The sequence below is a fragment of the Polyodon spathula genome, chromosome 15 (genome assembly GCF_017654505.1).
Source record: "Polyodon spathula isolate WHYD16114869_AA chromosome 15, ASM1765450v1, whole genome shotgun sequence".
NCBI lineage: Eukaryota > Metazoa > Chordata > Actinopteri > Acipenseriformes > Polyodontidae > Polyodon > Polyodon spathula.
The window spans coordinates 25,621,717-25,636,274 of NC_054548.1; the positions used below are offsets into that span (position 1 = coordinate 25,621,717).

At 38.4% G+C, this 14,558-nt stretch overlaps 1 protein-coding gene across 4 annotated transcripts in view; it reads right to left on the reverse strand.

Moving 5' to 3' along the window:
- The window catches only part of LOC121327777 (FERM, ARHGEF and pleckstrin domain-containing protein 1-like), a 103,300-nt gene extending 89,473 nt beyond the window's left edge, over window positions 1–13,827 (reverse strand). For 2 of the 4 annotated variants that reach the window (XM_041271983.1, XM_041271980.1), the window contains exons 1-2: window positions 13,630–13,827; window positions 5,979–6,168 (exon numbers count right to left, since the gene is read on the reverse strand). In XM_041271983.1, coding sequence (XP_041127917.1) covers window positions 5,979–6,149 — 171 coding nt within the window. In that variant the 5' untranslated portion in view covers window positions 6,150–6,168; window positions 13,630–13,827. Of the gene's footprint in view, window positions 1–5,978; window positions 6,169–6,610; window positions 6,631–11,083; window positions 11,161–13,629 lie in introns of those variants that run through there. The other 2 variants (XM_041271981.1, XM_041271982.1) reach the window with 2 other exon arrangements.
- Between the last annotated feature and the right edge of the window lie 731 nt (window positions 13,828–14,558).

Sequence of the window (14,558 nt, forward strand, 5' to 3'; positions counted from 1 at the left end):
CTTTATCATTTACATGATTCAAAGTGAAACTGAAGTTGCGTTTTGCCTTTCCTTTGTATCCCACCCACAGTAAACTCTTCCTTGATTAAAAACACATTGAACCTTTGTGAAAATATTATTTAAAAATATTGTAATAATGTGCAATCCAAGACTTAAATCTGAACAAACTGCCACTGTCTACGTCAGGCGGCAGTAAGTCGCTCAGTTAAAAGTGTGTAAAATATTTTTCCTTTATACCTCCAAATACAATCCTCAGGTTCTTACCTGGAATTGCAGTTTGTAAAAGTCTCAATAATTCTTCTCCCGCTCAGTGCCTTATAAAAGTAGTGAGTTATCAAATTCAATTAACTGTTATTTAAGAAGCCAGCCACAGTCCAGAAGTTACTGAATACCAAACTGCAATTCATTTTTAAAATGTAAATTTGAAAAAAAATACACACGTGTAAAGTGTTGTGAATAAGAGTGTGGCAACTTTGGCCCTTCAAGTCGATCTCTTTGTTTAAATCAAGTCCTTATTAAAATGAACACAATAAACCTCCGAGCAGGTGCTGAAGCACTTAATCATGTAACTCCACCTACAGTATTAAACCTGGAACAAACTTCCTCAGACAGAGCGGTCCAGCCCTGCTGTAAGACAGGCAACGTAAAAATGAGCTTCTCTGCAGTTTAACTATAGTGGTCGACCTGGTGGAAGCCACTCCGGAGACACAAAAGCATAATCCTGACAACTCTGGATATCTCTTTCACACACTTTCTTTGGGTCAGGACTGAGGTGCACAGTTTGTCTGTCCATCAAAGTCTGGTGCAGATAATCAAACCCCAGCCCCTTCACAAAAACTACATTTAATCACTACAGGACAATAAATAAACAAACAAATAAATAAAAAAAACCACACACACACCATGCTTCCCATCGTTTCATTAAACAAGAATTATTTGTAAAAAGGAGACGCTAGTCCCTATGTGTTTTAATGACTCGAGCAAACACATCATCATACAGTGCAATTAAATCTTTGCAAGTAGAAATGTGGGTTAATTGGAGAAGGCAATGCAGAATAAAGAGGTTTCAGAGAACCCCCACAAGTCAGCAGTAATGTATCAGCACATCTGTGCAAACCCCTGGAATTCCTTCAGCAAACTGCACTTCCTGAACTCGGGTTACAGTCTCACACCGTCCTCAACAAAAAACCTGCGACATTCTCACATAAACTCACTAGCAGGCAAACCAGGGAAACATTCAGTTTAAAGAAAAACAGATCCAGCATGTGCAATGGCCTTTAAATTAAAAGGAAAAAAAAAAAAAAAAAAAAAAAAAAAAAAAAAAAAAAAAAAACAGCTTGTCGATTTCTACTTCATATACAGGTATTCAAATTTGTATCCTTTCCTTTACCCTACTCTCGCTACAGTATTAATCCGATTGTTCAGAACTCATTAAAGATTTTGGGGACAGTGCAGGTGTTACTTTGGCTGGCTATACTTTCACTTGCTCCATTGCAGACAAACCACTTGTTCCCTACCTCACTGAAATATTCAGCATTCAGTACTTGGCATCGTTGTGGTATTAAAAACATTAAAAACACCTTTGCCTCCTTTGATCAGCTCTCCAATAAATTTGATTTGCTAGACATTTTTTCATTACTTACAGATTAGAGACTTTGTACGTAGTAGATTACTTAATTTTCCAGTGTTACCCCCTAAATCTCTAATTGAATCCTTAATACAGCATAATCCTACCAATAGAGGTGTAATTTCTAAAATATATAAAATCCTACTTACACAAAACAGCCTCTCTTTGGATCCTTTGAAACATCGCTGGGAACAGGATCTTGGTGTTCACTTCTTAGAAGATGAGTGGGAGTCTGTTCTTTGAAGGATGCACTCATCCTCAGTTTGTGCTAGACATGGTTTAATACAATTCAAAATAATACATCATATCCATCTCTCTAAACTTAAACTATCCAAGATATACCCGGGGGTGGACCCAACCTGAGACAGGTACAAGAAAGCTCCAGCCTCTCTTACACATATGTACTGGTCCTGCCCCCAGCTCGCTCCCTTATGGACCTCTGTCTTTAATACTTTGTCACAAATTTTCCAAATCTCATTTGACCCTCACCCACTGCCTGCTTTGATTAGGGTTGTTCCCAGTGGTGTCTCATTGTTCAGTCCTCAGTCTAACACCATAGCCTTTGCCACTTTATTAGCTTGTCAATTAATTTTACTTAATTGGAAGCAATCTGCCCCACCCTCTCTTCTACACTGGTATAGGGACCTAATGCATTTTCTGAAATTAGAAAAAATATACTATTTGTGGGTCTATGGAAACATTCTATAAAATTGGGCAGCCTTTTTTGAATCTTATTGATCACCTTAACCCCCGGGGCACCAATAGTGCAATCTCAGGTTTTAAGATTAGTTAATGACTCTTTCTTTGACCTCATTTTTCTCTCTTTCCTATTTTTTATGCCTTTTCTTGTTTTATTTTTATTATTATTATTTTCATTATATGTCTTGTTGAACATATTCGTTTTAATATGTCACCTCTTTTTTTATGTAAGAAAAAACTTAAGTAAATCGGTGACTGCTAGGAGATTAAAAGATGGTGCAAAAGTAAATATTAAACAAGCAGCCTCCCATAATAATACTGTCTTTATTATGAACATCTCATTTTGCAGCACAGTCTTGGTTGGGAGTCAGTCTGTACATGAACCAATCATATTACGCTCCCTTTTCAATCTCTTATTCCTATGGCAGCCCAGCCCAGCAACACTTCACAAGGGGCCCATATTCTGATCAAATTAGTTCTCATGTTCATTGTGCCCTGCAGCGGATGTGCAAATACTACACTTACTCCCTGCTTAGCCTGGACACACTAATGCATATTTCATAAAAAACAGCATATGACATGTGCAGCATTGCCAGGCAATGTTATGTTTCACGCAAATTTAGTTACAGCCTGCCCTGTAGTCAGATAAAATGAAAGGGTATTTTCAACAGACTTCAAAGTTTACTCAATGTGTTTGTTGCACTTCACCTGCTGAAAAGATTGAATAATGTTCACTTCCTCCAGTCTCTTTAAAGGCATTCACCACTTACATTACTGGTGTTAGGACAGCCCCCAACATGACTTTAATGGGAATTGAAAACATTCAAAGCTTTTCAGTAGGAGGTACACATGGGAGCTACCTTAAATGGCACTTTATAACTGCAGACACAAATAGCACCCTGTCAATGCCACCTTAAAATGGGTAACGCAAGGTTTATCAAAAATGCATGCTTTGCACTAAAACTAAATAAGCAGTTCTTAAAATTGATGAAACTCAGTAGCTAAACAAGGTATGGGGTGGCCCAGACAGTGTTAGTAATAATCATTATTATTATAGGTGCAATTATTCCATATTATTTTGCCACTGTAGTTTGTGGAAATGAATACAGGAGCTCAGTCTCTGCTCTGTTCCTTCATTCCTAGTCTGCTCAGCTTCCAAATTAGGAAGTCTTTTTTTCCCTCCCTCCCGCGCTGTGTGTGTGAACTTCCTGAGCAGGAAATGCGTTTTAGTAAAATGGACCCCAACAGGGTTACTAATCTAAAACTGCCACACGTTCCAGACTGCCACTCCTGCAGAGGTCATCTCCGTGTACTGAGAGGGATCTGGGGTGCACAAAACAGAAGGGCTTCAAAACAGCTGTCTTTACAGTTCAAAAACCACTTCTAAGATTTTTTTAAATTTTGTATTGGATATTATTTAGCTTTGTACATACAACTGCATTTTATTCTCATCTTTTTTTTCTTTTTTTTTTTTTTACTACTGAATAGATAAGCAGTTTGCCAATTATCCTCAGCCTGGCTTTCGCTTTACTGAGCAATGCCCTCAGCACTGTGCCTCTGTGTTCATTCCTATGATCTCAAATCCAGCTTAGCATGGAATTGCATGAAGCTGTAAATGCTTCCAATGGTTTACACAAGTACAGAAAAAAGCCTTATGGCCAGTTATTAAAATGTATTACAAAACTATAAAAGCAGAATGAGCCTGTCACATGTCCCAGCTATCATGAGCAATGTGAAGTGAAGACATACAGCACAATGTAGAGAAGGGTTGGACTTCAGCGGTTTCAGTTTGAGCTTGTGCTCAATGTGTATCTCTTCAGATGCTGTGTAGCTGGAGAGCTGTTTGAGATAGAGGTCTGGCTTGAAATGCTGTTACAAAAGACGACAACTGAATGGAAACAGGTCACCAGTTACTGAAGGGAAGATCCTCAGTATTTAGTGAGTGCCAAAAATCTAGGCAATGTCGACTCTGAGCAACATTCCATCTCATGAACAAGCAACGCTCTGTGTTCGGTGAAAGCTTATAGTTGGGATGTTGCTGCTTCATTTTTCCACCAGGGATGGCATAATGAACTAGAGAGAATTGGTTTAATGGACTGAAAAGATCTTTCATCACCGATATGTTCTCAATGTATCACTGATCCCGTTAATCAAAAATTACTGTTGAGGAGAAATTGTTTTTTTTGATTTTACAAAACAGCATTTTTTTAAAATTTTATATGGAAGGACCAACCAATTTGTTTAAAAACTTTTCTACTCTACCCAGATCAAAAACAGGTTCTGTTCAGCCCTTTGATCACAATGATCAAGAACAAGAAAAACACGACCTAGTTTTATAATCAATCACTGTTTGTTTGAAAACAAGGAAAAACAAAAGCTGCTTTTTCAAGCCGAGGACACATTAATTCCCCAGGTTACTTTTCTTTTCCAACTGTGATGTACAGCCATGCAATGCAGCAATGGCTTCAGCTTACTAACACACAAATAAGGATTCCTGTAATTCTAAACTCATTCTTAACCAGGAGTTGTGGGTTTTGCTTAATGCATGCAATTCACAGATTAATTTTACGTACATTTTATATAATGACAAGTTTTATATCAAGTCTAATCTCTTCATACCAGGATGGATGAAATATTCAAGAAACCGCAGATCTGTACTGTGCTCACATCTATATTTTAGAGAACTGAAACACAAGTGGGTTTAGTTTACACAAAGACAGACGACCCATCACTGAACAATAGGAACTCAACACAACTGAAAATGATACCCGGTGGCGTTTTCTACTCTAGTAAAATCAAGCAAATGAGTGTTGTGGGATTTAACCCTAAAACAAGCAAATATGTTACAATAAAACTAACTAATGTCTTGTTTGCGTGGTTTCTCAGTTTCATACACATTAAACAGAAGAAAAAAAAAAAAAAGGATTTCTCATTGGTTATATATTTTCACATCATTTAGTATTTTAATTATTTTCCACATTCACTTGGATTTTATTGAATAACTGGGTACACTTCAGTATACAGGTACAGTACTACACTAAAAAATGTAATGGCCAAGAATACAATTAGTGACTATGTAACACCATGGAGTTCCATCCTCACAATCACAATGAAGTGCAGCCGCACAGCATGGTTAATGAGCCAAGGCACCGGTATTGGACAAAAGATGAGACTAATGTTTGTTAGACTCGTTCATCCAGTTAGCACCTGGAAGTTGATGCTTATCTTAGGTTGTCATACCAACAAAAACCCAAAACAGGCCGGTTTTGAGTTCTGCCTTTCTGAAAACACATGCTTCAGGGGATTACAATTTAGCTGTTCAAAACTACGTAACATTAATAGCTTGTCATTTAAGAAAACATTACGTAGGATAGATGAACATACCTAAGAGATTAAAACACTGCCACTTTGTCAACACGAGAACAGCTTTGGAAGAAACCTAACAAAACGACATCTTGTAAAGGGCCAAACATGGAATAAAAGCAACCGTGCTTGAATCGAGGTAATTTCCATTACAGTAGATACCAACATGCCTATATTTTAAATGCTACAATATACATGTAGGTTTATTAATGAATCCCAGGAACGGATGGCTTTCAGGATAAACCAAACACCCAATGCTTTATTTGAACCAAAACACAGGCAAACTTACAGATACATCAAACACTTCCTCTGTATCATCCAGCATGTGGACCCTGATGGGGATCGGTCTGCCCGGGGGCATTACAGGAGGCTTCTGACCAGGTTCCAAAGTACTGATCCCCGCGCTTTCCCGTGGTCCCAGCCGCAAGCCGGCAGTCAGTCTCTGCTCCGGTTCACCCATGCTTACAGACCCAGCCTGTCTGAAAACACAAAGACAACGAATGAGATGCAATCTGGATTACAATACCAATACCACAGGGAATACGCCCTTCGTTTGTAAATGAAAGCCAAGTGCTAATTTGCACCCAGAACCATGAATTACAAATGTTCTGCTCCCTCAAAGTAGGTCAGACAGTACTCATTTAAAAAATAGTAAAAAAAAAAAGTTATCAATGCACAAAATTGTAATAACAAACACTTTACATTCGGAAGCATGTCTGCAGTGGTGAGAAAAAAGAAATAGTTCAAGTTTGCTAATTTGTTATGTTTTGTTTTCAAGGTACAAAGTGCTGAAAATGTACTATTTACAACAGCCTGTTTCCATGGAGATTTAAATAAATCATTTTAGAAACAAAGGACCACCACCAGGCCTTTATAATACTGAGAGAGGTTTAATGAAGCCAAAAACAGAATTACACCTACTGTATAAAAGTCCTGGAAATAATATCAGAAAGTGTTTCCAAGAATATTTCAAGCAGTAGGGCCTAAAATAAACAGACATGAGAAGACCAGCAGGCCAGGCTTTCACTGGAGTATCAAAAAGATGCACCAATAGACTGTTCGAAGCAGCGGAGGGAGGCTGCACAGAGGTACTAATTTCCAGGTTTGAAATAAAGCCCATTTACCGGTTACTATGGTTACACAGATCTGTAGCCAGAGGGATATCTTATTTATTTATTTATTTTTTAAATAGCCAGCTTCACATCCCCCATCCTTATAAAATGTCAAATAATCTCCCATTTGCCCAGCTGCAGAATTCTGAAGCCTATCATCATAATCCCAATTTTCTCACAGGATTTCGCTTTCAATTGGTCTTCTTCGCTGTACCCAGAATACAGATCTGACAGCTGTACATCCAAAAATCAAACAAACAGTCACAGCTTTGAAGTCATCTGTATTTAATTTCTTTTTTTTTTAAAATCAGTTTTCTGCTGTTTGTTTGTCAGGAAGAGCACAATAAAATGTACGGTACTGTTCGTGTCCTTTTGTCTGTCTGGACAAATCCCAATTGGAGTAGAATGACATCATTTCAGCAGAGTGGGAAAACAACAACAACAACAACAACACTGCGTCTCTAGATTCGTGCATTTCATGCTACGACTGTGTTTGTTCTGCGGTACGGCTGGACCCACCCTCTGGTTACGAGCTCAGATAGTTTTGGGATGCTTGAAGGAGCCATGTAATGAAATCATAGTCGCTGCTTGGGTCTCAACTAGTCTGACTCCAAAAAGCAAAGAAAATTCCTAACAACAAATCTGGATAGATTGTCTATTGTTCTGAATCACTTGACCTTAATAAAAATCTCTCAAATGTCTTCCAACAAAAAATAGGAAGACTGTTGTTGGCTTGAATATTTAAATGTAAAACTGAACCTTTTTTATAATTTGAGAACTAGTGGTTTGTAATAAGCAGAGCTCCAGAACATGAAAGTAATACCCTTTAACAACAGTAGTTGTTAATAGTTTACAATGGAAGCAAAATCTACCCAGTCAAGAAGACATTTGGTTCACATGTTACTGTTAGTGCTACAGGAATTGCTAATTGCCTCACCAAGTCTTGCAACTGCACTTCAATTGTGACCTGAATGAGCACTACACCGTTGACCATTACCAAGAGACAATCAGTCCAGTTAAAAACATTGGCAGGCTGTAATTGTAATAAAAAGGCTCCTGCTTTCAGTATATACTAGTAGATTTGGTATCTTGACAGTTCTAGACATACAGTTATCAGCAACTTCCTCTTTCTGCGGTTCGCATCTCAGTCACAGGAATTACAAAACGCAGAGCAGGACAGAAATAAGTGCATTGCGGTTTGATCCATCCCAGGCTTGAGGGAGATTAGAGGCTTTTCTGTTCTGGTTTCCCTTTACTAAATCTGTAGTTTGTAGGGCTATAACTCATAAGCTATGTAATGGGAGTGAATACTTCACATGGAGGTCAGCAACATCTTGTTTTCATACTATAGTTCACTGGTGTCAGGTTACTATATTCTTCTTTAGTTAATCCTTCTGCAGAGTCAATTTTATCAGAAAAGCCCTGCGATCCTAGTTGTTGTAGCTGCAGCTTTCTCTGTGAACCAAACAAGCAAGCTTCAGAACTGGGAGAAACAGTGAAAGCAAACTCTGTTGATACAGTGGCTCAGCTAATTTAAAAGGGTCTGCCTTTTCCTCCCCGAAAATGGAGTTTGTACGATAACATTTTACCAGAAAGTTCATAAAGTAGAGGGCTTACAACCTAAGAAAATATTGGATCCTGCTCTTACTAACAAAAATAAACCAATACTTCCAACCACAATAAAGCACCATCAACATGGCTCCAGGAACCATACGCCAGTCTTGTGATGAATGAACAGGAGCCCCTGCTCCCAAGGGATGTCACAAACTATTTACTTCAAAATGGAAACAATTGAAAGCCTATTTCCTACAGCCCTAAGGTATTCTAAAACCAAGACAGATGCAAATAAATTACTACCAGGAGCTGAATGTGATGGTTCAAAATCATGTGTGAAACTTCAAATGGAGTATTACTCCTAATTTAAAAGCATAAGATTAACTTTAAACAAAGAAGCCCTGTAATTAAAGCTGGAGTAACAAATTGCAGGGATAATAAGCATATCATTTGCCTTGTTAAACTGTGCCTTGTTTCGACTGTACTTTCACCAGACAATTTAGCAAACTAAAGAAACAGCTGTTCTGCTGGAACACCACGTTAAAAAAATAAATAAAACTTCCATAAAATATTTTGGAAGCAGTTACAATACACAAAGCAAAAAGAATGGATTTTGAAAGTAGAAAGCCTAAGCCAAAAATAAATGGCTGATTTGGAATATAAAATGAGGACCTCTGCCTTCCGTACCCAAGCATGACATTGCCAGTACTGATTCCTCACCCCTCATTAGCATTACCAGTAAAGCTAAGAGTCAAGGCATGTGGTGCTGCCACGTGGCTTCACTGCCCACGGAAAACAACTTTAAAATCACTTACAAAAATGTTATTATAAAATCACCCCGATTACACACACTATATATATTTTAATTTTTTTCTTAAAAAGGATTATCCTTCAGGATAAGGTCAGCTTACCCTGTCCACCAGCCTAGCTACAACAGCCTAGGTAACTGTTTAAATTAAAAGAAAGAGGCAAAACTATTAAACATGACACTGGAGTAATTACTACTAATATGGCCCTAACTCATGTAAACAAATGGTTTTAGATGCAAAATACATGATTTAAAAGATGCCCTGGACTGAAATACTTGCAATGACCTCACCCCAAACCCCTCCAGCAGCCACCTGGTCATGGTTATGAGTGGTAAGCTATCTGGGTGATGAGTAGCCCAGCAGGTGCTGTAACGTATCTGTAAACAACAGCAGCAAACACAGTATCTGGAATTATACCAAATAAATACAGCAGGGGGTGAGCTACACCACTGACAAGCACAATACTTCAAAACAGAGTCCAGCACACAGCTTCAAAAACTATGGTCATCCTGAAAAATGAACGCACACAGTACAGTACCGACGAGATGTTTTATTACCCATATTAAAATAGTATTCTTTAAAAATACACTTATGAATTACACAGATTTACATGTTGATCTGAATAACAAATACATCTAGCTTAATGTTTACAAAAATCTGTCCCAAAGAAAAAAAAAACACAACTTTTCAAAGCATGCAGAAGAAGAAATGTGTTGCGGAATTGCTGGCCTCTGCGCTTCAGCGATACTGTCAGCTGGACTGAGATCTGGCAGAGTACCGCGTAAGAGTCACAGGTACAGAACGTTCACCAAATTCACCTGACTGACCATTTTGATGGATGGTAATAAAACTGCTTTACCAAAATATTCTGGTAAGACTACCTATTGAAAGTTGTATGGATTCACAAAGAACTTGTCAAAGGTCTCCAGGCAGTGACTGTGCAACAAAGTACTACATTTGAGCTTTTGCATGACAAATTGATCCATATATCCTTTCAACATCTTTCAGACAAGGAGTCAGGAGGGACTCATTTCAGCTTTCAGTCGCATCTTTGTTGACAATACAGCACGCGCTACGGACAACCAATTTCAAAATTGTCAGTGTGCACATCTGAGTAACAACGATTGGTGAAAATATGTCACTGGAAACCACATCTTGTGACATTACTGCTATGGTGCTAGGGTAGGGTAAATATAAAACGTCTTCCAAAATTACCAAAATACCTTACTGGACACACCAGGCAGTGTTGTGTGATGCACTGCAGATCTGTATCTACTGGTGAGGTTTTAAAAAAAAAAAAAAAAAAAAAAAAAAAAAAAACACACCTCTATACCAACACCTGTGAAAGAGCTTGCCTATTTCACATGGTGTGCAAGACCCTCACTTGAGGTGTGTGTGGTTGCTAGTTCGCTCACAGCCCGTTACAAGTGCAAATTAAATTGATATCTGTAAACACTATAGCATATGAGCTGGGACGGTAGCTTGAGCCAAACCTAACTTGCATAACAGGGAGTGGGTCATTACGACCTTAGAGTAGGAAGAGTGAATTTGAGTTTCATTTAATTTCCAATGCTGTTGTGGAATACATGGGAACATTAAGTTGAGTCATACAAGCAAAGTTTTTTTTTTTTATGGCACTTATGTGCATTCCCACAATCTGCATCTCAAACCCTGTCATGTAGAGCTCACAAATCCAGGCTGTACTTGAAGCCGCTTTAAAATAAATGAACATGCAAATCTTGGCTGACAAACATTTTGGTCTAAAAACCTAGATTAGAGAAGCTTGCCCTACTGAAGCACAAAGATCATAAATCAATAAATCTGCCAACTGCTTCCACCACTTCCTGAATAAACTGGCTTCAGCGCAAGGCTGAACCACAAGCCACAGAAGGATGAAACTCTGGCTTATGTGTACTTACCTTTGTTTCAGCAATCACATCTGTAGATGGTTAAGCAAAGGTTTAGCAACGGCTCCCATCTGATCTGAAGGGTTCAGTTTTAATGATCTGGAATGACAGTTCCCAAGGAGGATGTGTGCATACTGTGTGCATGCTGCTCAACACTACATACCTGCAACTCTAATATTCAAACTGCTGGTCATTTACTTTAACAAGGGGGGCACAGAAAGCTGCTTTTAAAAATGTGACATACAGAACATAGCCTCCTTCACAGCTAATACAATATCTCATACTTACAAATTATCCATCTGGTACCTAGTACTCTATCTAAATGATCCAAGAAATGACATTGAAGACTCCTGTGTACTACCTGGTTAGCTGCATTCCTTCTTAAGACACATATCTAGGCATTTCTCACTCCATGCATGTTGAACAATACGCTATAATTAGTATAGTTAGGAAGCAGTGCAGAACAGGTTAAGTAAAACAGACATGTAATACTATTACATAACACCTCATGACCATCCCAACTCTGCACTGCCAGCGCTATTCACAAGCCTGGGTGTTTGAAGCTCACCCTTCAGATTTGGCTTCATCTTGCTTTCAAAAGACTAAAACTGTATATTAAATGTTATGCTGAGTTCTGAAAACGTATTTATTTAATAAACAGTTGAATAAAACAGTGCAGTCTGTTTAAGAAGACAGCCCAAGACTTCTTTACACTAATCACACTTCTGTGTATTAAGACAGACCTGTTACGACAAAAACCTTGCCATAAGTTTGACACGGATTGATTGTACTCACTCATGTTTAAAAATTATTTCATGGAACTAAACCGATTCTTCAGGAAAGCCCACACATGGAAAAACAGTATTACATATCCAACACTGATACACACCAGTGATTCCTCTTTTCACCATACTGTACAGCAAGGTATAAAACTGGGTTTCAACATGATTGAGACCCTTAACTTATTTTAGAACAGATTTCTAAAACAGATACCAAATACAGTAACCTACTCTGAAGAGTCTAAGGCAGGGGTGTCAAACGCAAGTCCTCGAGGGCCGCAGGGTCTTCCGGTTTTCATTCCAACTTAAGCTCTCAATTAACATACTTGATCTAATTATTTGTTCAATTTGACATATTTAATATTTTTCAAGGTCTTTTGCAGTTGATGGTTTTAAAAATGAACTTGATTCAAGGTACACTACCTATTAAACATTTTGAGGCCTGAAGAGAAGTGTTAAATGTGTCCAGTTAATCAAATCATTAGACCAATTAAGTAACTGAGAGCTCGGGTGGAACGAAAGCCAGTGCGGCCCTCCGGGAACTTAGTTTGACACCCTTGTTCTAAAGGATGGTTGCGTTAATACCAAGCACTATGACTGCATACAAATCAATCCCAGAGTTTAGCCACCACACCCCCCTGCCCTTAACGTGTCTGTAGGTTAGTGGTCAGAGACCACATCCCCCAGAACAGGCTCGTCAAGGGTGCAGTTCTCACTGGATCCAACTATTCAGTATCCCTGGACCGGACATACTGTATGTACCGCACTACCTGTGTGTGTCAGTTTCACAGCACGAGCTGTGAGAAGCTACTTCGCTGTGTGTGTGTGTGGACTAATCAAAATTGTCTATTACTGTATTTTTTCGAAATGGTCATACGTTTGGATAACTGACATGTATTTCCTGATTTGAGTGGAGGTTTTGTTACCTACCTAATATAAGTCATTGCGTGTGTGTGTGTGTTTATATATATATATATATATATATATATATATATATATATATATATATATATACACACATACACATACACACACACTTTCATAAAACAATCGTCAGTTTGTCAACACCACTGTTCCACTGCTTGTGGAAACGTTCCCTTCCTCACTCCAAAAATAAACTCTTCCATATGGCACACAAAATGTTCTCATTTACAGCAAGCGTTTAGGTAAAAAACACATACACAGTACCAAAATTATATCGTTTCCACAATGTCCACTTTCATACGGAGAACATGTTTTAGAAATGTAAAGTACAGTTAATACTTCAATTATTAACAGATGCATAACCACCAAACCCGCATAAGCGTTAACCGTGTCAGTGCCGTGCGGTCAGAGCGCTAGTATTCATTAATAACGCAAAACAAAGACCATTTCCAGATCACGTGTGTTTTTAATGCAATTCTCTCAACCCATTTCGCAAGACAAAACAAAAACACCTAAACTTAATCTCCGTGACAAAATCGTTTGGTAAATCGAAAATAAAAATCTTCTTTGTCGGCACATTTTTGCGCGTAAATTGCAACCTAAATTGTCCACGAGGCACAATATACATAGGAAAGAATGTATTTCTCTCTTCCCAGTTTTACCAATAAACAGCTCTTCATTCTTCATTCTTCAGTGCGCGGAAAAACGATGTGATACTAGTTACAAGAGCAAGAAGCTAACAAAGGACAAAGCATACGGAGAGTCCAGGTAAAGATCAAGACTCTAATCTGCCATTCAAACAAGTTACACCAGTCTCTATTCAGTACATGAAAATACGCTGCATTTTCTTCTTACCTCTGTGAGAAACTGTGAAATTTTCCCGAAGTAATTATATTCCAAAGGTATTTTGAGAATGTTTTCTATCAGTCGCTGTTATCGGCAGTTGGACAGTACGTAAAACCGTTCAAACGTTGGCTCTAGCGAGATAAGGCTGCTTCAGGCTCGCCATGTCCGACTGACTGCTTTTGAGAAAAAGGATTACATTGAAACTAACACAGCACAGATTCACATCTAGTTTACAACTCGAACAATAAAAGTGCACACACTGCCTCTAGCTATTGCAATTGGTTCTGCACCTGAGCTATAAGAACGTCTTATTCAATCAAGAACATACATTTGCAAGGACAGCACCACCTACCGTTTAAATGGAGTAAGACAATGGGAACAAGTCTGCTTCAATCAACCACTAAAAAAAGACCCAAATCAGGAAGAAAAGGCTGTCATGTTCTATGTGTGCGAGTTGTTCTAAACAGACTCCTGTTTTAGAATTTAAGAGTCTGTTTTGCAGTGGATGGTCTGATAATTTTGTAAAAACTTTTTTTTTTTTTTTTTAATGTAAGTATATTTTGGGGAAAAAACGCTGAACTGCATCAACCACTTAATTCTGGTTATCCCAGGATTAACCTAAAACATAAGAGGCTGATAAAGTCCAGGTCGATGCTTGAAAAGAATCCACCTGTATCTCAACCCAGAGCGATATACTGTAGGTTTATCAAATATATCATTAGCCAAAACTGTGGCAACAGCAGGACTGTATTGAAAGAGACCACAGCCTTACACGGGAAGATTCTCCAGACAGACAGCCAATAGGTAACTGAGAAATGGAAGACCAAACTGTCGTTAACTTGAATGTTAACGCACACACCGTACTACTCTCTGCTGGTGCATGGCAACACTGCAAGCAAATAGAGGCTGGTTTTAAGCGTTCATGCTTGGGCATGCAC